Source organism: Myotis daubentonii, chromosome 6 (assembly GCF_963259705.1).
Source record: "Myotis daubentonii chromosome 6, mMyoDau2.1, whole genome shotgun sequence".
NCBI classification, from domain to species: Eukaryota; Metazoa; Chordata; class Mammalia; order Chiroptera; family Vespertilionidae; genus Myotis; species Myotis daubentonii.
In genome coordinates this window covers 11,925,493-11,947,320 of record NC_081845.1, presented here as the reverse complement: position 1 = coordinate 11,947,320, position 21,828 = coordinate 11,925,493, and the positions used below count along the sequence as shown (strand labels likewise).

The 21,828-nt window shown below is 38.3% G+C and overlaps 1 protein-coding gene and 1 long non-coding RNA gene across 18 annotated transcripts in view; one reads left to right on the top strand and one right to left on the bottom strand.

Moving 5' to 3' along the window:
* Positions 1-21,828, top strand: part of ROS1 (ROS proto-oncogene 1, receptor tyrosine kinase) — a 119,209-nt gene that overhangs the window by 81,172 nt on the left and 16,209 nt on the right. For all 5 annotated transcript variants that reach the window (XM_059700148.1, XM_059700149.1, XM_059700152.1 and 2 more), the window contains 12 exons: positions 36-180; positions 933-1,165; positions 1,260-1,436; positions 5,514-5,682; positions 6,540-6,657; positions 10,005-10,195; positions 12,120-12,203; positions 15,441-15,576; positions 16,508-16,670; positions 18,008-18,072; positions 18,980-19,109; positions 21,544-21,641. In XM_059700148.1, the coding sequence (XP_059556131.1) occupies positions 36-180; positions 933-1,165; positions 1,260-1,436; positions 5,514-5,682; positions 6,540-6,657; positions 10,005-10,195; positions 12,120-12,203; positions 15,441-15,576; positions 16,508-16,670; positions 18,008-18,072; positions 18,980-19,109; positions 21,544-21,641 (1,709 nt within the window). The remainder of the gene's footprint in view (positions 1-35; positions 181-932; positions 1,166-1,259; positions 1,437-5,513; positions 5,683-6,539; positions 6,658-10,004; positions 10,196-12,119; positions 12,204-15,440; positions 15,577-16,507; positions 16,671-18,007; positions 18,073-18,979; positions 19,110-21,543; positions 21,642-21,828) is intronic.
* Positions 1-21,828, bottom strand: part of LOC132236830 (uncharacterized) — a 49,587-nt gene that overhangs the window by 19,316 nt on the left and 8,443 nt on the right. For 5 of the 13 annotated variants that reach the window (XR_009453380.1, XR_009453379.1, XR_009453384.1 and 2 more), the window contains exon 2: positions 21,564-21,691. This is a non-coding gene — a long non-coding RNA (uncharacterized LOC132236830). Of the gene's footprint in view, positions 1-5,871; positions 5,957-10,038; positions 10,102-12,156; positions 12,199-17,127; positions 17,640-17,664; positions 18,608-19,289; positions 20,008-21,563; positions 21,692-21,828 lie in introns of those variants that run through there. The other 8 variants (XR_009453372.1, XR_009453378.1, XR_009453376.1 and 5 more) reach the window with 7 other exon arrangements.

Below are 21,828 nucleotides of genomic sequence, written 5' to 3'. Positions count from 1 at the left end.
AAAATCACATAGTAATATTTGTAAATTAATTGCAGGAATTTCAGGAGAGTATAGCCCTTATTGAAGGCTTACAACCATTTTCAACATATATGATACAGATCGCTATAAGGAATTATTATTCTGATCCTTTGGAACAGTTACCTCTGGGAAAAGAGATTTTGGGGAAAACTAAAAGTGGAGGTGAGTTATGGGCTTGGTGTGGGATGCTAGAGTGGAGTTTTGTAATATATGTGATGTGTATATCTATGTTTGTTTTTTTACCTGAATATAAAGTCATCTATATTATGTGACCTTTTTAAAGCTTAATAAGGAAAATATATTGGTTGAAAAATACTTTGATGACATGATTTTTGCTCTAACACTAGAAGATGATAATAATATTCCATCAAAATGAAAAGTGACTAGAAGCTGAAAGAAACATCAGCATCAATACTGTTTGCCCAAGAAACACAGTTTTTGCTCTCACCACACAGTGTCACCCTCTTCCCATATCTTCATAGGTCTGCACACATGGTGGGACGGGAAGACCAAGCCTTTTCTCTATTTAAAGTAATATAACATATTGCCTTAAATAAAATGGATCTAGAATCTAAAAAGGTGTCCTTAGAGATGGCAATTATTATGGGGTGATGCCATTTCTTTCAGATGTCTCTGATGAATTCACGAAAACCACCCCAATTGGTTATTCATCATCACTGGCCAAATCCTGGAGCTAGAGTCAGAGAATGATTTAGTCATTCGGCAAAAATAAGCCAGTCTTTCAGACAGCCGCTAACTTACCATTATATAAGAGGCTGGCTTCCCTGAGGCACATCAGCCACTCATTCTGCTCACATGACATGGCTATTCCTCAACCAAGACCCCATTCCTGCCTTCCATCTCCCAGTGCCGTTATTGCAACATCCCTTGTCATGCGTTGCTCTGTATTTCAGTACCAGAGGCTGTTTGGCTCGTTAACACAACAGTGCAGTCAGACACCAGCCTTGTCGTATCCTGGAGAGAATCTCCCAAGCCAAATGGACCTAAGGAGTCAGTCCGCTATCAGCTGGCAATTGCACATCTGGCCCGCGTTCCGGAGACTCCTCTAAGACAAAGCGAATACCCTCATGGCAGGCTTGCTCTCCTGGTTACTGGACTGTCCGGGGGGAAACTATATGTGTTAAAGGTACAGCGAGGCTATTGGGTACTTTTACTGCCATTCTCAAGCACAAGGTTGTGAAAAGGTTAAGCAATTTTTGTTGTTATTGTTTTTACAAAAGGTCCTTGCCTGCCACGCTGAGGAAATGTGGTGTGCTGAGAGCCACCCTGTCACTGTGGAAATGTTTGACACCCCAGAGAAGCCTTATGCCTTGGTTCCAGGCAACACCAGTTTGCAGTTGGATTGGGAGGCTCCATCTAATGTGAACCTCATCAGGTTTTGGTTTGAACTCCAGAAGGTAGATCACACTGTACACTTCAATGCAAACTCTTCTTTTATGCTGCAGAATAAGTTGGAAGCTCTTTTGCATATCTCTAGAGCAGTGGTTCTCAACCTTCTTAATGCCACGACCCTTCAATACAGTTCCTCATGTTGTGGTGACCCCCAATGATAAAATTATTTTCGTTGCTACTTCATAACTGTAATTTTGCTACTGTTATGAATTGTAATGTAAATATCTGATATGCAGGATATATTTTCATTGTTACAAATTGAACATAATTAAAGCATAGTGATTAATCACAAAAACAATATGTAATTATATATGTGTTTTCCGATGGTCTTAGGCGACCCCTGTGAAAGGGTCATTCGACCCCCAAAGGGGTCGTGACCCACAGGTTGAGAACCGCTGATCTACAGCATTCTCTTATATAAATCAGCAATCTATTTGACCACATTCATTGATTCAGGTTTGCCATCTAGAAGCTGTGAACCATCTAGACTAATTTCTGATAGGAAGAATTCCCAGAGAGATTAGTTTGCTCTTAAAAGGCTCCATGTAAAAGGGTATAAATATGGTTTATGGATTTCATAATACTTTACTTTGTTTAGATGTTATCAGCATTGTTCTCTGGTTTAAAATCCATAGCAATTTGGTATCTTCTATAAAAAAAGAGAGGATAAGCAAAAAAAAATCATGTTTAGAAAGGTTCTTTCAACCATTTAAGACTAAATATCAACAGGAGAGAAGTAAGATATAAAACCATTTGATCTTGGCATATAAACTGTAAGTGTTCCTCATCCACAAATCTTCATGCTTTAACCAATATAAACATATTCACTGAATTGTAAAATATCAATTAATCTAATTACTTCACTGCTAAGGAAAAGTTTAGATTGATTTTATATTGCTACAGTTAGAATGGATTATTACATTTTTATAATTGCTACATTTCATTTTCATCATTATATATGCATGTGTCCATATTTGTAAAGATTGGCTAAGAATATTTTGTTCAGTGGTAACTTAAAAACAAATCAGTATAGTCATGGCCTCATTTTTCTTTAAAAATGAAGTTGCTCTCAGGATGATTTTTAGAGTTTACTACATAAGATTATTTTATGATCTATACTTTTATATAAAAACTATGAAATATGTGACACAACAGTGAATGTTGACTTGACAAAACCAAAGGCCATACTTTAATGGGACTTCTTCCACTGAGCATTTTTATGATGATGTGTTGCCTATTTAAAAAATGATCTTATAAAAATGCAGTTAAATTGGAGAAATTAGAAATCACTTTTATTTTTTTACATCTATTTAAGTAAGCTTAATGCAGTTCAGTTTAAAGTCAAGAGGAGGGATATATAGCTCATTTCCCAGATCAAAGAGATGAAATGGGAAGGACCTTGGAGATGATGATCTCTAGCCTCTCATTTTACTGATGAGAAGTCAGAGACCCAGACAGGCGCCAACATGAGTCAGATCTCCCCAGACAGTCAGCAGAGGACCCCAGGTGACTCATTCCTCGGCAGTGCTCCTTGGGCGCTGTCCATAGAAGGAAGAGGAGTCACTAAGCCACCCAACTTCTCAACATTTGGAGAGAAGGACATGGCTAGGGACTGCCTGGTTCAGTCCTCATGACTTTTATGCAACGCTTTTTGTTTCAAAACTCCTTGTATTCTTACACTTGCTCAACACAGGTTTCAGAGAGACCACTTAAAAATCATGAAGCTGAAATTGTCGGATACAGTAATTTCTACACGTGTGGCCCTCTATAGATACTAATTGATGAGCACGGTAAAAGGCTATATTCTGAGAGGGTTAATGAGTGATATCTAGTCAGAAAGTTCGTTCTCTTTTGAGCCTGCCTTATAACAATAGGACAGCTGGGGACGAATCTATAACTCTGTACTGAAACTGAGGCAGGTGATAAGGGTGAATACATATCTTTTTAATTAATAATTTTTTTAGAAATGAAAGAAGGAGACAGATAAAGTTGTAGTCTCTCTCTTTTCTATCAAAAGTTCCTTATGTAGAAAATGAAAGAATTTGAGCACAAAGCTAAATTTCTACCTCGGGCTTAAATTTCATAGATTTTTAAAAATCATAACAGTGTACAGAAGAAGAACATATTTGATTTAAGATTGGAGAAAAAGAAGTAATTTTGCTTTGACAATTTTTTTATGGAAGCCCAATAAAACTGTGTTTTCCTCAGCTATCTAGGGAAATCCCTACCAGAACCAAATATTTTTGAAGTTCCTGTCTCTGAGACATCATAGTCTGCACCATCCCCCACCCCCTCCACCAAATAATTTGAAAATCTTTCTGTGGTTGCCTCCACCCCTGCACTTGTAGGCCTCGGACAAAGGAAGGGTCTGATTGTTGTGATTTACCGGGGTAGTCCGGGGCATCTCACCAAGTTTGTGGTCTGTCCAAAGCATTCGTTGCTATCGGAAGGCTGATACCCTACAGTTTTCCAAGAGCCCCCTTGGCTAAACATCTTCCTGATATTTCAAGGAGCTGTGTTAATTTCTGGATGGTGTGGAATGTTGGGCCACCTAAACTATTCACTTAAGGTAATTACTCTAGCAGATCATTAAGGAGGCAGGACCACAAAGGGCTAGAATTTTTGAGCCAGTTATTAACCAATCTCTCTCTTTCTTTCTCTCTCTCTCTCTCTCTCTCTCTCTCTCTCTCTCTCTCTCTCTCTCTCTGTTTCTCCCATAGGTTCAGAGTAAATGTTATGGATCCAATGTATCAGTTTCATTAGGTTATATGTCTTGATGGGATTGATACATTTATAAGTTTATCAGGCAATGTCCCTGACATGAGCATTTCTATTTTTTTCTCAATCCTTTCATTCCTCATTCCCGTTTCTTTATGTAACAAGGTGGTCTGCTTCTTGAAAGGCCTATAGATAATCATTCCTAACTGAGTAGAAAACTAATACAAAGTGTCCGTCCAATGAAATGGCATGGCCTTGGAGTGCTAAGTGAAAAAGGAGATGTAAAGCAGGTTTATTTATGGAAGCTGACCTTCGTAGGAAACTACTGGGAAAAATACACAAAGAACCCTTGACAAAATGCCACATGCCATGTCTCTTTCTGTTTGTATGTTGAAAAAAAATCGCCATTTTCAAATAATGATGTTAAGGGTCCAAATACATGGAGTTTTAAAAAAGTAATGTCACAGAGAAAGAAGTTTAAGATTAGTAAAATCAAAGACCCAGTATCTAAAGCAGCGGTTCTCAACCAGTGGGTCCCGACCCCTTTGGGGGTCGAACGACCCTTTCACAGGGGTCGCCTAAGACCATCGGAAAACACATATATAATTACATATTGTTTTTGTGATTAATCACTATGCTTTAATTATGTTCAATTTGTAACAATGAAATTGGGGGTCACCACAACATGAGGAACTGTATAAAGGGTGGCGGCATGAGGAAGTTTGAGAACCACTGATAAAGAAAGTAAGATTTCCTATATTTAACTTCTAACCTGGCTACTGATGGTGGGCAAAAATTTTCTCCTCCTGGGGATCGAGTCTTCCATTGTATAATAATAAGCAATGCTAGTTAGATGTCTGAAAAAAGTTTTGGGAAGAAAAACTAAATGTCTTAATCCATAACTCAATGTGGACTTCTTCATAGAATCAAACCCTGTAAAAATATCATTATTTTGAAATTAACAAATCTTTGGAATTGAAAGTATCATTGTTTTGGTCCATCACTGTCCCTCAGCAGTGAATTAGCATTCTTAGCCACCCTGATTCAATGCAGGTACATACGATTAGAGGAAATAAGAAGTCAAGCTCTAAATTTCCTCCAATGATGCATAGTCAGAAATGTATGCCCCACCTTAGACTTATCCTAGGAACTATTATTCATGTCAGTTATAGCTGACCGTGAGAAATAAGATGGCTGTCTCTGGTAGGCATGATGTTTGGGGTCAAACATAAAGAAACTCTTATTTTTTAATAGAAAATAAATTTTATTTAAAGTTTCATTGATTGCCTTGGTTTGTGAATTTCTGTGTTTAAGAAGGTTTTCTTAAAGAAACAAAAAATTTTAATTGAGTCTTCTTTTTCTAGTGGAAGTACAGTGAGTTTCACCACGTGAAAGCTTCGTGCAGCCAAGGCCCTGCTTATGTCTGTAACATCACAGATCTGCAGCCGTATACTTCTTATCATGTCCGAGTAGTGGTGGTTTACAGGACAGGAGAAAACAGCACCTCACTTTCAGAAAGTTTTAAGACCAAAGGTGAGTATTAACATACAGCACTGAGAAAACAAAACCCTATAAGTGTCCCAATTATTTTCTCAGCACTTAGTTCACCAATCCTAGAGGTTGTCACTTTTTTCTTAAAAGAGTAAATTACTATTTCTAAAACTTGAGTGAATAAATTAAAGACTTAGGAGCCCTTATAGGCAGTAATGAGATAATACTCACCTGGTCTTGCAAGATCCTTAACAGGGCAAATCATTTCACTTTTCAGTATTCGGATTTCCTGTCTAGCTATATTTTGCAGCAAGAACTAAATGAAATCAATGTTACTGAGTGTCCAACCCAATATTTACTTACTGATGACTATAACCACATTAAAGATTTTAAAAAATCTAAAAAGTATATTAAATTCACTAGTGTTCTAAAAGGTATACCATAACACCAAGTTGATCTTATAAGAATCAAGGGAGAATGTACTAAAACTTACAATATTTTCTTTTTGTATCACTTATTTCAGACCAAGCTAAGATATGTTACTCTTATCATGAATTTATCACTAGTAAAAATATCAGATGCTCATTAAAAAATATGCACTTATATGAAAACTAGAGGCCCGATGCACGAAATTCATGCAAGAGTAGGCCTTCCTTCCCCCCGCTGCCGGCACCGGCTTCCTCTGGCATCAGGGACCTGGGTTTCCCTCGCAGACCCGGCTTCATCCAGAAGGAATGAAGGACATCCAGAAGGACCTCCGGTCTAATTAGCATATTATGCTTTTATTATTATAGATATTTCTGAATATTTCTTCTTGGTAAATTCAGTCTATAAAAATATGTTGTGCAGGATATTTTATATTTCTAACATATCAATCAGTATTTTCTTTGTTTCCAAAGCTGGAGTCCCAAGTAAACCAGGCATTCCAAAATTATTAGAAGGGAGTAAAAATTCAATACAGTGGGAAAAGGCTGATGATAATGGAAGCAGACTTATGTACTATATACTTGAGATAAGGTATGTTTATTGGCAAAAGTGCTTTGTAAACTACAAAGAGCTAAGTAGGTTAATTGTAAGGTGTTATTAGATCAAAATTAACAATATTTCTCAATATGTATTTTATAAATAAATGTGAAGGATCTTTAAAGACCTTGAATGTCTCATTATCTTTTTTACTCCGGTCCCAGCAGCTAATTGGCACTCCAATTATAAAGCAGATCTTAAAAAGTGCTTGACAAAACTTTATGGAAATAATTCTATAATTGGCACATATAATTTATATTTACTTAATATCTATTCTTTTCAAGAAGCTGAGCTGGTGTTTAATGTTAGATGGTGGTTTGCATGTACATTTCAGATGTTAATTTGTTTTAGCAAGATGAATAATATATAGGGAAAACTGTCAACGAGCTAGGTATTTTTCAGAACGTAAAACCAGGAACGGATCACGCAGGACTCTCTATCCACTGTGAAGATTACGGTTTGCAGTGTGTTCCTGGGGACTGAAAATGTGCCTTTGATGTAAACTAATCAGCTGATGAACATACGCAACCTCAGATCCAGCCAGGATGAGGAGCTCTGTGAATCATAGCTGGCTCAGATGAACGGATTTCATGCCAGCTCGAAGGGAGAATTTCAAATTCCATAGACACGCCCCTCACGGGACTATGAAGCCATCTTTTAAGAAGCTCCAAGGACAAGTCACTTCCATAATTATAGTCCTGGCTATTTGAGCTTTAGATCTATTTTTGCTTCATCATGCTCTGGCATTCCCATAACCTTAAAAAAATTTTCCTGCTCATGCTAGAGGAGTGCATTAACCATATTTCCAGCTGAAACCTTCTTGAAATTTCTGTTACTGTTGTTCATACAGAGTGAAATACATTCTGACCTGCAGAGCTGTCTTAGTGGCCTGTGACTGTGATTATGCCCACCAGTCAGGCATCACCATGGCCTTGAAGGACCCTTTTAACATGTTTCCCTCAGTAACACCTTAAATGCATAGCTCACAAATACTTTGCATTTTCTTGCCCAAGTTTCTACTCTCTGGACAGGGGCTGTGGAGTAAAAGAATGAATTGCTTTACCTTTAGTATCTCAAAGTAACTTCTTCAGTCAGGACACTCCCGTGTACCCTGTGTACTTGCTGACAGTATAGTGGTAGTGATAGTGCCAAATGCATGAACTTGGGAGCTGACCAGGCTGTGTTAATTCCCTAGGGCTGCCACAACAAAGTACCACCAACTGGATGGTTTAAAACCACACACATTATTCTTTTACAGTTCTGGGGACTAGAGTCTAAATTCAAGGTGTCAGGTCCAGCTGGTGTGGCTCAGTGGTTGAGCATGGACCTATGAACCAGGAGGTCACAATTCAATTCCTGGTCAGGGCACATGCCTGGGTTGAGGGCTTGATCCCCAGTGAGGGGCATGCAGGAGGCAACTGATCAATGATTCTCTCTCATCAATGATGTTTCTATCTCTCTTTCCCTCTCCCTTCCTCTCTGAAATATATATTTAGTTGTTGTTGATGGTTTGTTAATCCTCACTTGAGGATATTTTACCATTGATTTTTAGGGAGAATGCAAGAGAGAGGGAAAGACAGAGAGCAACATCGATTGGTTGCCTCCTGCAGGAGCCCTGACCAGGGCCTGGGCCAGGGAGAAGCTTGCAACCAAGGTACGTGCCCTTGACCGGAATCGAACCCGAGACCCTTTGGTCTGCAGGATGGCACTCTATCCACAGAACCAAACTGGGTAGAGCCATAAAAATATATTGAAAAATAAAATAAAATAAAATCAAGGTGTCAGTAGGACCATGCTTCCTCTGAGGATTCTAGGAAAGAATCTTTTCCTGCCTCTTGTTAGCTTCTGGCGATTGCTGCCAATCCCTGGCATTCCTTGGCTTGTAGATACATCACTCCAGTCTCTGGCTCTGTCATCACATGGCGTTCTCCTTCCGTGTGTGTGTCTGTGCCTAAATCTCTGTCTTCTTATGAGGGCATCAATCATTATGTTTGAGCCTATCCCAATCCAATATGATCTCTTTAACTTTATTACATCTGAAAATACCCTATTTCCAAAGAAAATCATATTCACAGGGTCTGGGTCGGCCTGAATTTTGGTAGGACACTATTTAACCCAGTACACAGACCGTGTTTAACTCCTTGCTCTATTCCATTTATAAACTTAAATGTTCTCATCTGGAGAAAAAGAAAAAGGGATAATAATATCTACCTCTATAGGCTGTTGTGAAGACCCAGTGAAATGAAATGACATGAAAAACACCAGTATTGTATGTTGTAAATAAAAGATGTTCAGCCAATGTCAGAATTCTTCCTTCTCTTTCTCAATGGCCAATAGCTGTGAAGAGCCATTTTATAAATGTTTAAGTGTCTCATTCTTTTGGGTCAGAATTGTTTGGGTTAACCAATGAAATTGCCAATGCCTAACATGAGACTTCACAAAATGTACAAAAATACCATGTCATCAAGCTTCACTCAGGATGGTCCCTAGGACCTTCAGCTCCAGCTCGCTTCTCTGGTCCTCCTGACATACTTCCCACTCAGGCTTAGCCTTTGCCGTCACTGTTTCTCTTTGGGACAGCTGCTCAGTTAGTAGGAGCAGAACTGGCTTCCATTATCTATCACCATGTGTATTGTGGGTTGGTACCAAGTCCTAAAACTGCTGTGGTCTGAAAAGTTTCAGACTTCTTACTGTCAGAGAAGACATAACTGAGGGGCCTTCAGCCTGTGATTCTAGCCTTCCAGCTACATCTTTTAAATCCAACTATTGTGCTCTTTCCATGTTTCATGTGAAGAATCATGTGGATTGACTTTGAGGTGAGGGTAGGCCAATACAAATGGCAACAACAAAACTTGTAACTTCAGACATAATAACTTTGGTAGCTGAGCTATTGTACCTTCCTGATCAATTGTATGTTTTTTGTGTTATTTTTATCTGGATATGGTATTTGGAGACTATAGATATAGAGGCTGAGAAATAAGAAAAAGAAAAAATTTCCAATAAAAAATTATGGAACAATTGTCTTATGTGTTTGGAATTCTGAAGAAAGTTTATGCATTCTGATAGTAGGAAACGTTGCCTCAGCTTTCTCTTCGCCATTGATTATTCATTATTTTCCTGATGGGCTGAGTTGGTTGGCTCCATTCATTGCTGAGATGACTTTATAAGACTCTGCTGTGTTCTGTGGCCAAGCCATGTGACAGGAATGAGATCAAGGGTAAAGTGTGCAATAGGAGATGCTCTGGAGTTCTGTCATTAAAATGATCTATGAGTGTCTAGAAATAACACATATGTTGTCTCATATATTTTCTATATTCATGGTTTTGCTCTTTCTTTTGCAGAAAAGGTACTTCAAATGACTCACTGAACCAGAACTTAATGTGGAAGATGGCGTTTAATGGATCCTGCAGCAGCATTTGCACATGGAAGCCCAAAAGCCTGAAAGGAACATTTCAGTTCAGAGTAGTAGCTGCAAATAATCTGGGATTTGGTGAATATAGTGGAATCAGTGAGAATATTTTATTAGCTGGAGGTATATTGCCATGTCTGCCTACTAACTTATCACACATACTAACTTATTACACAAAGGTTCAGAGATAAAGATGGTGCCTTCTTAACATTAGCAATAAATCGGGTGACTGTAAAACTTATCATCTCAACTACCAAACTATTCATTTCATCTGATGTGCTCTTCTTAAACAGCAACACCATCATCATTTTTCTCCTCAGTAATAATCATCTAGTTCTTAATGTCACCTCATCAAATCCATGCTCCTGGATAGACTCCCAAGGCTGTCCAGAGCCTGGTCTTTGTCCAGCCTTATTATCCTATTCCTGGTACTCTCATCTTCTGTACAAGAGGCCTAAAATTATACTTTGTCTTTTCCCCAATATTTCCATCTTCCATTGTGTTCTATTTCATCTTTCTAATCACATAGGCTAGAAATCTTAGTACCTCCTCTAGTCAGTCACCAAGTTCTGTTGATTTACTCTCTTGACTTCTGTCTGATAAGTTCCCGTCTTCCTATTTCCACTTTGGCTTTCCTCAGTTAAGCTATCGTTTCTTGCCTGTGCTCTTGGCTTACTCACATGCTGACTGTTAATCTAGCCAAAAGCACAGCTGGACCACTCGCCCCCTCTCAGAAGCGCCGGAAAAGGCTCTCATTCACTGTCTTCAGGACCATGTACAAACTTTTGTGTGGGCATTTAAGGCCTTCTGTAGTTTCTCCTCTTTCCCAATATTTACCTTTTATAGCCACATCAGACTATAAAAAGCTTTTATGACACTAGCTCTCCAGCCTTTGTTTCCTTCGGCCTGGAATGCAGGTTCCCACAACCTGCCATTCACCCCATTATCTGGCATTTGCTTTCTGTCACTTTCTGTCAATTGAAATTCTTTGCATCTTTCAAGGCCTAACTTAAATGAACCCATCATGATGCTTAACTGATACTCCTTAGGCAAATAAGTGATTATATTTTATACCCACACAGCCCAATAGTCTATATAAAACTTTCATCATTCTTTTATTATTATTATTATAGTTAGTTATCTGGCTAAGATTTCAGCAAACTTTTTTCTGAAAAGAACCAAATAGTAAATACTTTAGGCTTTGCAGGCTGCATCTGATCTCTGTAGCATATTCTTCTTCTTCTTTCCTTTTTAAAATAATACTTTAAACATCACTTTTAATCCCTGGGCAGTGCAGAATCAGGCTGTGGCCAGATTTAGCCCACAGGCCATAGTTTGCCAAGCTCTGTCTACATGTTTATCTCCTCTTCTCAACTGAAACTACCGAAGAGAAGGTACCATGTGTTCATGTTTATATTCCTCAGTTTAATGTCCATGGAATTAAATATGTATGAAGATGTTACAGAATAATAATAATCCCAACTATATAATATAAGATGAAGACTGAGACTTCTTGTCCCAAATTTGATAAAAGGATTATCCATGTTTTCTCGGTCACTTTAAAGTAGAAACCTGGGTAGGTACACCCCTATGATGTATTGGTAAACTGGCTCTTTGGAAAAACACACATTAAAAAACATTGATTTTTGATTACCCAGGATGTAAACACTCTTACCATAGATGATGTCAAGCTACATAGTTTAACTGGCTCCTAAAATATCATTGGAGCTAGTCTGGTATATCAGGTAGATCACCTAGACCAGTGATGGCAAACCTTTTAAGCTCGGCGTGTCAGCATTTTGAAAAACCCTAACTTAACTCTGGTGCCGTGTCACATATAGAAATTTTTTGATATTTGCAACCATCGTAAAACAAAGATTAATATTTTTGATATTTATTTTATATATTTAAATGCCATTTAACAAAGAAAAATCAACCAAAAAATGAGTTCGTGTGTCACCTCTGACACGCGTGTCATAGGTTCACCATCACTGACCTAGACAGTCTATTCTGTGAATTAATTTCTTTTTCTCATTTATTTCATTAGATGGTTTTTGGATTCCAGAAACAAGCTTTATACTTACTGTTGTAATTGGAATATTTCTGGTTGTTATAATCCCATTGACCTTTGGTAAGTAAAAAAAAATTTTTTTTAAATAGGTAATACATAGCCGAAACCGGTTTGGCTCAGTGGATAGAGCGTCGGCCTGCGGACTGAGGGGTCCCGGGTTCGATTCCGGTCAAGGGCATGTACCTGGGTTGTGGGCACTTCCACAGTGGGGGATGTGCAGGAGGCAGCTGATCGATGTTTCTCTCTCATCGATGTTTCTGACTCTCTATCTCTCTCTCTTCCTCTCTGTAAAAAATCAATAAAATATATTAAAAAAAATAAATAAATAGGTAATACAAAATTTATTTAACTATAATAATTGATTTATTTCTTAGTTTATTTAACCTCCCACATGAAATAAATTCATAAAATTTACAATGTTACCTTTGGCTATAAGTTCTTAACCATTATCTTTTGTGAATTGTTTTCTGGATCGAAGAGTAACTATTTTATGAAAACTATAGCTATATTTACACTTCATGGTATATTTTAGATAAAACTGCTTGCAAGAACACTGACTTTAACTTTCTTTAAAATAGTGTTTGTTTCTGATTGACTAAAACAAGTGTGTTTTTTTGTGGTGTAAAGTTTGAAATAAATGAGAAATTACTTTGGGTATATAAAAAAAAGGGTAGGATTAGTGCAAGACCAGTGGCAATCCTTGCTTGGGGTAGTCTGGGCTCCAGGCAGACAGCCTGGTTTGGAATGAGGAGGGCCTCTTTTACAGAAGATCCATTTCTGGCCTGTAGGATCCACTCTCACTTTCAGATGTCTGACTTGCTTATTTCAAATCCCTGCTCATTTATAAATGACTAAGGAAACAGAATTAGATTAGGTAGATAGAAAACTGGCCATTTCCAACTATTCTTTTTATACTAATGTGCTAGTCCTAAAAGGCCTTTTAAAAAATAATTTGGTTTAATGCTGAGAAAATACAGTGACAACCCCAAAGGGCTTTGTCAAATATTGGGCCCTATAGGGTTATTATAGTGATCACACATTCTGATTCATTCTTATTGTTTCAGCATAAACATCAGTAGCACTTTCTTTCAGTCCCTAAAATGTCTTGTTTTGGATTATAAGATATATGATCATCTTATTATTAATATGATGTGCCTCAGACATGCTAAAACATTGTAAGAAAAGCATGATATTTACCAGAAAAGAGCACTCAAATACATATTCAGGAAATTGTGGCTTTTCTTGCATAAATAAGGAAAAATTAGAAAAGAACATTTAAGGAAAATTTACACACATATAGTTGAAATCTCTCAGTGTAGAAAAAGCCGATATTTCACTTGTGTTCTAAATCTTTATTTTCCCCCAAACCGATTGGAATCATAAGCTATTGGAGAGCACATATTGAAACTTGAATTGAGATTTCTTATCACAGATTCCACCCAGATAATATATGGAACTCCTTCAGCTAACTTGAAAGCTAAAAATTTCATCTGACCCTGCCAGGATATTAACCTGTGGTTCCAGGGAGTCTAAGCATTGCACAGCTGATGTTTGTGTCACTAAGCCAGCCCCTCCAGAGTTACGCATATGACTGCAGTATATTTGGCAGTTGGCATATAGGCTTGACTACTTGTCTGCTTTCCTACTGGGAAGGCGTCGTTCATGAAGAATCTTCCATCTGACCTTTGCTTGCCTACTTGTACATCACCATTGTTTAAACTCATAACTCTGGTGGGTGAACACGAGATAATTTCAGACAACCTATTATGCTTTTAAGACATCCTAAGGATATCTGACTTTCTCAGGCCTTGAAGGTCTTTATTCTATTTGGAACTCAAACAGAGTTTTGAGTACAGCTAAGCTAATCTGGTTATTTAGGAAACGTGCATGTGGTTTTACTAGTAGGGGTGTGGAAGTGCATGGGAAAAGACTGAGTTCTTAAAATAATGAGAAGTAGGAATTGTTTTAAAATTTGCATTGTGCTGAGGGCTCTCATCAGTCATACTTATAAATATAAAATTGAAACAAGGGTTTTAAAATAAGCATGGACATCTTTTGCTGTGGGGAGCAGTCACAGCTAATGTGTAGCATCAGCCATTTGCTGGGAGCAGAGGGAAAGATAAAGTAGTAAACTACAATTGCTGACCTCGGGATTTGCCATTTAATAAGGGAGGTAAGACCTATCTGTGTGAAAAGATAAATAGTGATATATGTGTTAAGCAACAACAAAAGGCAATGGATGGTACATGAAATACACAAGACAGTGATATAGAAGTGCTTAGAGACACAATTAGTCTTATACGTTCAGAGATGAGAGATCAGTAGAGGTTGCAGAAGTCTTGTAAGGTGTCACTGAAAATGGGGGACATTAGCATGGCTTTTAAAAATGAAGAGGGGTATGAGAGCATTTCAGTTTTGAAAACCCTGCATTAGCAAAAGTACTTAAGATCTACCCCTGTGTGGTCCCTTAGATGGAATTTCACTTGAATAAAACTCTAACCTGTTAAATACAGAAGCTACTATAGAATAAAGTTCAAATTTTTCATGATTATCTAACAAAGCATCCTTGCTGTTTTCAGCTTCTGAACCAATATTCTGGGGTAGATGGGTGATCTTATTGACATAATTGTATTTTAATCTATAAAAATATCATTTATTTATAATTTATATTTATAAAATTTGCTCATTGTATGAAGAAGATATTATAAATCATCCATGATTTCATGACTGGGGAGGACCACTGCTAATATTTGGTGGGGTCCATTCCAATAATTTTTCTCTGTATTTGAATGTATATATATGAACAACAATGGATATATACTCTGATACTCTGCATTTTCAAAAAGTGTGCCATTATAGCCATTATATTGAAAGCACTCCTCAGGTTTACCGAGGAGTATAATCTGGACATATCTGGACTCAGAAATGAATTTGTTTCACTAATAATTATTATTATGCCAGGGTGTTTTAGTTTGACTTTGCTTTATGAGTGATTTTGAGAAATAAATTCTGATATCAAGATACTTCAACTCGTTTAAAACAGCAATAAGAAATATATTAAATGTTACTCTGATATTCGATGAAAAGTGAGGTAGTATAAGCTCTGCGTTTTTCTATGGCCTGCTACCTAGATTTAATTAGTTTTTTCATTATTATCATGGGCATACTTTTCAATTAAATTCTGTTATTTTACCAATGGTGTTCTTATGGATAAATACTTAAAGTGTGTTGTTAACATATCCTAAAAGAAAAGGATGCAGTACTTTGTTTTGTAAATTATGTCTTTTTTCTGTGTAGTCTGGCACAGAAGGTTAAAGAATCAGCAAACTCCCAAGGAAGGGCTGGCGGTTCTCGTAAACGAAGACAAAGAGTTGGCTGAGCTGCGAGGTCTGGCAGCTGCGGTGGGACTGGCTAATGGCTGCTGTGCGACACGGTGAGCATCTGGGGCATCATGACGGGGCAGCTAGATGAAGGGCGGCCAGGATGACCTGGGCTTATGTCTACTCTTCTGTTTCAGAAGTTGTATGGTGGTTGCCTACACAAGCTCTTTCAGATAGATGAGTATTGAACTTCTGTTTTCATCAGAACTAAAAAAAATATTTAAATGTCTTTATAAGACATTATACTATGGTCCATACAAAAGGGAATTATATAGTCATAGGCCTTGAAATTTGTAACTTAAGACATGAAAATGAAGGATTTGGAGTTGATGCAGAAGTGATCTAAATTACCGAGCTATTCAGAGGTGACTTTTCCTTGAGAAATACTTAGCACACCTAACACTCAAGATTCTCTTTTAAAAACTCAAAGCATTTTCAATGCAGATGCATTTCTCTCCTCATAATACTCCAGGTGAGAAGCTTGGCTTCTTAAAGGTTAACCTGATGAAAATGGAGTTGATTTTTGTGGTTATAGTTAATTTTGTTTTATATAAGAGATCAGGTGTGCGAACTAGTTAAAGTAAATGATTTTTAGCTCATAAATCCAGCTGTATGTATTACTAATTTGCAATCACTTTTTATACAAACTGGTAGCCTGAAGGAATTAATTGATAACTGTAACAAAACAAGCTACAGCAAAAAACCTGAGGCAATGCACACCCAGCCATGTGTCTATCAAAATGAAGGTTCCTATTAGCAAAGTGTCAGGGTCTGCCTGGGTTTTAGAATAGGGAAGGAATATTCTGGATGGTGGGATAGGGAAGGAATTGAAACGCAAAATCCCATGTCGCTTTATCACATAGAATGCACTTCAGTGTTGCGAAACTGCGAGATTTCTTTCTCATACGCTTTCGAACACTAACACCAACACCAACTTGTAAACCATATGTATTTTGGGAGACCAAGAATATTGCTATTTTCTAGTACTCTTCCGACCCAAGAGGAGATTGAAAGTCTTCCTGCCTTCCCTCGGGAAAATCTGACTCTGCGCCTCCTGTTGGGAAGTGGAGCCTTTGGAGAAGTGTATGAAGGGACAGCAGTAGACATCTTAGGAGCTGGAAGCGGAGAAACCAAAGTAGCAGTGAAGGTAACATGGTTTTAACTCCTTGACATGTTATGTCAGCATATTTACATAGATTTGCATGGGAGCAACTATAATGAAAGATGAGTGATCTTAACTGAAAAGAGAACTAGAAGGTAGGAGACTATTCAGGGCTATAGAAATCACTTTTTTTCCCCTTCCGTTTCCTACATAAGCTCTGAAATTAATACTAATCTCTATGATTACTAAGTAGTGAAGACCCAGCAGCTTCCCCTTTCAAATATACTGTAAGAGAAGTGAGGTTGTTAAGTACATTCTCAAGGTAGGTAATAGGGCAGATTGTAAGTATTTTAGACTTATGGCCATATCGTGTCAGTTGCAACTATGCCACTCTATCATTCAGTATGCAAACCAATGTGCGTGATCATGTTCCAGTTAGACTTTATTTATGAAAACTGAAGTTTAAATTTCACATAATTTTTATGTGTAATGAAATTATATTCTTTTTTTTACTTTCTTCAACCATTTAAAAATATAACATGTCAATTATACCTCAATAAAGCAAGAAAAAAATGTCACAACTATTATCAGATAGCAAGCTGTACAAAAATAGGTGACAGGGAGGAATTGGTCCACAGGCTATATTTTGCTGACCTGTAATTGAGCAATATCTTCATCACAGCTTGTTGGGAATCTATTGCTTTGAAGGTGGGCTTATCATCAGAAAAGTTGGCCAAATTTTCTCAACTGGTTTAAATGTTTATTTTTCTTACGTGACAGGTGACTACTGGCTTTAGTGCAGTGCCGGTAGATCTGAAGTTCCCTTGACTTTGTACATGTGTGTTGCCTCATGGTCCCAAGATGGTTGCCAAGGAATCAGGCATCACATCTTCATTCAGGCCAGAACGCTCATTGACCAGAACTGAGCCATATTTGCAAAAGAGGCTGGAGAATTACAGGCCATGATTTTCATGATGATCTCAGACCAGTTGCCTAGGACTGGGCACCTTGCCTCTAAGAAACAAATTAGGGTATTGTTAGCAAGGAACCCTGGGAAACAGATGTTGAGCAGAAAACTCTGAAAAGTAAGAAATTAGCTTAAGCACCAAATTTGTTCTCCTTTTAAATTTTTTACATTTGGAGAGACTTTGTGTAAATATTACCAGCTAGGTCTTTTATCAGATATTTCACTTAAATACTTCCAATAACAGGAGCTGTCTTTTGAATAGGTTTACATAGTACATGCACATGTACTATCCATTATTTATTTTGCAATTTCAGGGTGGATATTATAAAACAAAACAAAGATTATCTCCATTAATACACTGAGATCACAGAAATGTCTGCTATACTGATTCTTGACTCATTTTTATGTTGCACAGACTTTGAAGAAGGGCTCCACAGACCAAGAAAAGATTGAATTCCTGAAGGAGGCATATCTGATGAGGTATCAGGGCAGCTCTAAAATAATTTTTGCTTGGTATGGGTAGGAAGCTTTTACATCTGATTTAACATTCAAAATCACCCGACATAATAAATCATGCCCCAAATGAGCGTGGCTGAAGTCTAAATGGAATTATGCCTGTAATGACAAGTATTTTATAGAATCCAGTCTTCCAAGTCTGGGCACAGGCAGTCCTCCAGCAAAAGGTTTTCCTTTTACCTTCAATAAAAAGTGTGTTTTGCAAGTGACATCTGAAGCTGATCAGCTTTAAACATGCTTATGGTCTTCTAAATACATGGGAATGGTTGGAGTAGACTGAGTAAGAGAGAGTTCTAAGTACAGTGATGCCAATGAAAATATCCCTTGTCTTGGTAAACTTGACTTCAGTGTTAGAGTTAGTTGTTGAGCATGAAAACTGATGAAAGACATCTTAACGGGAAGACCTGGGGCAGTGGTTCTAGTTATTCGATTGGAATTTATTTGCTTTGACATCTTGAGGAAACAGTTGTAGCCAAATTTGCCTGTCTGAATTGTCCATCTAAAAAAGAAAGAATAGTATTTCATACTTGTGATGACAAAAAGCATAATGTTTTCAAATACCTTTTGAAGAAGGAAATTAGTTCAAATTACTTTCTTTTCCAAAACACAAAATACTTAATAGAAACATGCTTTCTTCTAAAACACACGCTGTTCTGTCCAAATGCACTGGCCACTAGGGGTTGCCATATTACCTCTGAAAGGCAAGAACACAGACCATCACTTGGAAAAAAGAGGCCTTCATTTGTCAGAGAAAAATAAAATCAGGGGTTTTGATGGAAACTATAGATAATCAATTGCTCTATTCCATGAAGGCCCTCAGCTAGGACCTCTGTCGCTGTCATGTCACCGGCCTGTCTCTTTCCACTTTTAGTAAGTTCAATCATCCCAACATTCTGAAGCAGCTTGGAGTTTGTTTGCTGAATGAACCCCAATATATTATCCTGGAATTGATGGAAGGAGGCGATCTCCTCACCTATTTGCGTAAAGCCCGGATGACAACGGTAGGAAATGGGGTCCCCAGTATTGATTTTATAAAGCAAATGTCCTATTCCAAGATTGTATTACAATGGAAAAAAGTAAAAACAAACAAACAAAACCAAGCCATCAAAATAATAAAAACATATTCAAAAACAATTTAATTATCAAATCTCTGCTGGGCATTTATTGTACAACTGTGAAGTATGTGGCTCTTGCTTTTATTTTATTTCATTATTTTTATTTTTTGCTAATCCTCACCCACGGATATTTTCTCATTGATTTTTAGAGAGAGTAGAAGGGAGAGGGAGACACACATACAGAGAAACATCAGTGTGAGAGAGACACATTGATTGGTTGCCTCCTGCACATGCCCCAACCAGGGCTGGGGATTGAGCCTGCAACAGAGGTATGTGTCCTTGACCAGAATTGAACCCGGAACCCTTCAGTTCGAGGGCCCAACGCTCTATCCACTGAGCCAAACTGGCTAGGGCACTCTTGCTTTTAAGGAACTTGTCGTGAGGGAGGGAGGTAAGTCACATATAAATAACCCATGTAAGGTGGAAAATGGAGGACCCATTAGAGTGGAGTAGAGAGTCTCCTGCTGAAGCACAGAGGAGAGAGAGATGATTTCCAGCTGAAGAGTCCTGGAAAGACTTCGTGGAGGAGAACCAATCAAGGTGGGAGACAGAAAACTCTCTGAAACTGCCTGAGTTGTGAAAGGCTTTGACCAGGGGTAGACCTGGGTGGAGGTTCAGCATGTCCAGAGGGGTTAGCAAGAGATGATAGATGGTAGGCCACAGTAGCATCTGGAGTCAAGGAAGCCCAACAAGGGCTGGCGAGGCGTCCCCACAGGTTGTCACAGAGGTGGTCAGAGGCAAGTGATACTTAGGAATCCAGGTAGGCAGGCAGCATTCTGAAAATCTGCCAGCAGAGAACAGGGTGCTAGCCACCAGACTGAAGTTCAGGAGCAAGATTCTCTGTGAAGCCAGTCTTCACACGTAGGGTAGGTTTTGCCAAGAGCAAAGCAGAGCTCCATTCACAGAGGAACAAATGAACCAGTTGAGACACTCAGACACAGGCCATGAGGTTGGTATCTGGTGGACCTGAGCAGGACTGCAGGGGACTGATTCTAGGAAGTAAGTTCTAGCCTAGTTATCACACCGAGGTGTGATTGAATGGGACCATGGCAATGCTGAGTCCCAGAGTATCAGGATTCTCCCTGTTTTGGGGACAAGACATGAGCTTGCTGGGCATGTAAAAACACTTAGGAGCTCCTATCTATGAGGGATTGGGTCGTTTCAAGGTTGGGAACCATTATAGATGCTCAGTGGAAGATGTGGATAGAAATCAGGACTAAGGAGGGCATTCCATGAAACAGTGATAACAGGAATATCGAAGAGAGGTTGAGAAATGCAGAGCAGGTATGAAAACACGTCCAGTGTCCCAGTGTGACCCTAGCACAGACTGTAAGAGGAGAAACTATGGGGAATAAATGGACATAAAGAGAGGCTGATGCAGCCTGGGGCTGCCATGGAGGTTGCACTCAGGAATCTGTAATAAATCTTCAGGCAGTGGGTCACAACGGAATGAGCTAATTAAAGCACAAGGAGGCTGGAGACGTGGGGAGTTTGGGAAGAGTCAGATAGGGATGATAAAGGCCTGAACCAAGGTAATTGCGGGGAAATGGCAAGGGACAAAGTTTTTCCATCTGGTACTAATAAAAACTTCAGTTCGCCTTTTTTTTTCTCCCATGTAGAAATCATTGTAGTCATACAGGCTCAATTTATTTGGGCTGGCTCTCTTAGATGTGACCCTGAAAAAGAGTCTGTTTTGCTCATATGAGAAACAAGCCCATTGTCATGACTGACACAATAGTGTGACCTTGGGTAAATAATTAAATTGGTGAGCACTGATTAAACTATCATTATTTCTGCTTAGGAGAGCAGCTGCTGTTTATTAAGTGCTTTTTATATACCAGCCAGATTACATATCTTATGTGAAAACCTATGAAGGCAAGCTTATTATTTCCACTTTACCCATGAGAAAGCTGCTGAGTGAACAAAGCAAAGTGAGCTAGAACAAAGCAAACTAGAGGCCCGGTGCATGAATTTGTGCATGGGTGGGGATTCCTTGGCCTGGTCAAGGTCACACAATGAGTAAGTAGCAGAATCAAGTTTCAAATCTTGGTCTGTCAGAACTAACGCCCTGTTTCCAACAAAGGTTCCATATTGCCTCTGCTTACTAAATGTAGTCTTTTTAATGAATATCTGGGTAGAAAGCATATAAATATAGTTCTTTTCCTCTTTGCTTGAATTCTTGCAACCATAACTAAAACTTTCTTTAAAATATCATGTACATGTGTGCACATGCATATTTACGAAGCCATTTATACATACCTATGTATATGTGTAGTTTGTGCAAATTGGAAAAGTGCCTAATCTTTTTCATTTCTTACAGTTTCATGGTCCTTTACTCACCTTGGCTGACCTTATAGACCTGTGTGTAGATATTTCAAAAGGCTGTGTCTACTTGGAGCAGCTGCACTTTATTCACAGGTACAGTGATCCTGGATACAGGTTCCTATGGATATTGGCACATTAGCCATCTGTAGTTTGGGTAAAATATAGAAAATAAACACTTTCAGTCCTTTAAAATAGCAATAATTCTAAAAAAAAAAAGTCTCTCTTCTCTACAGACCTGCTAGTATTACTTGTCTGATCTCTGGAACTCTATTATTATTAT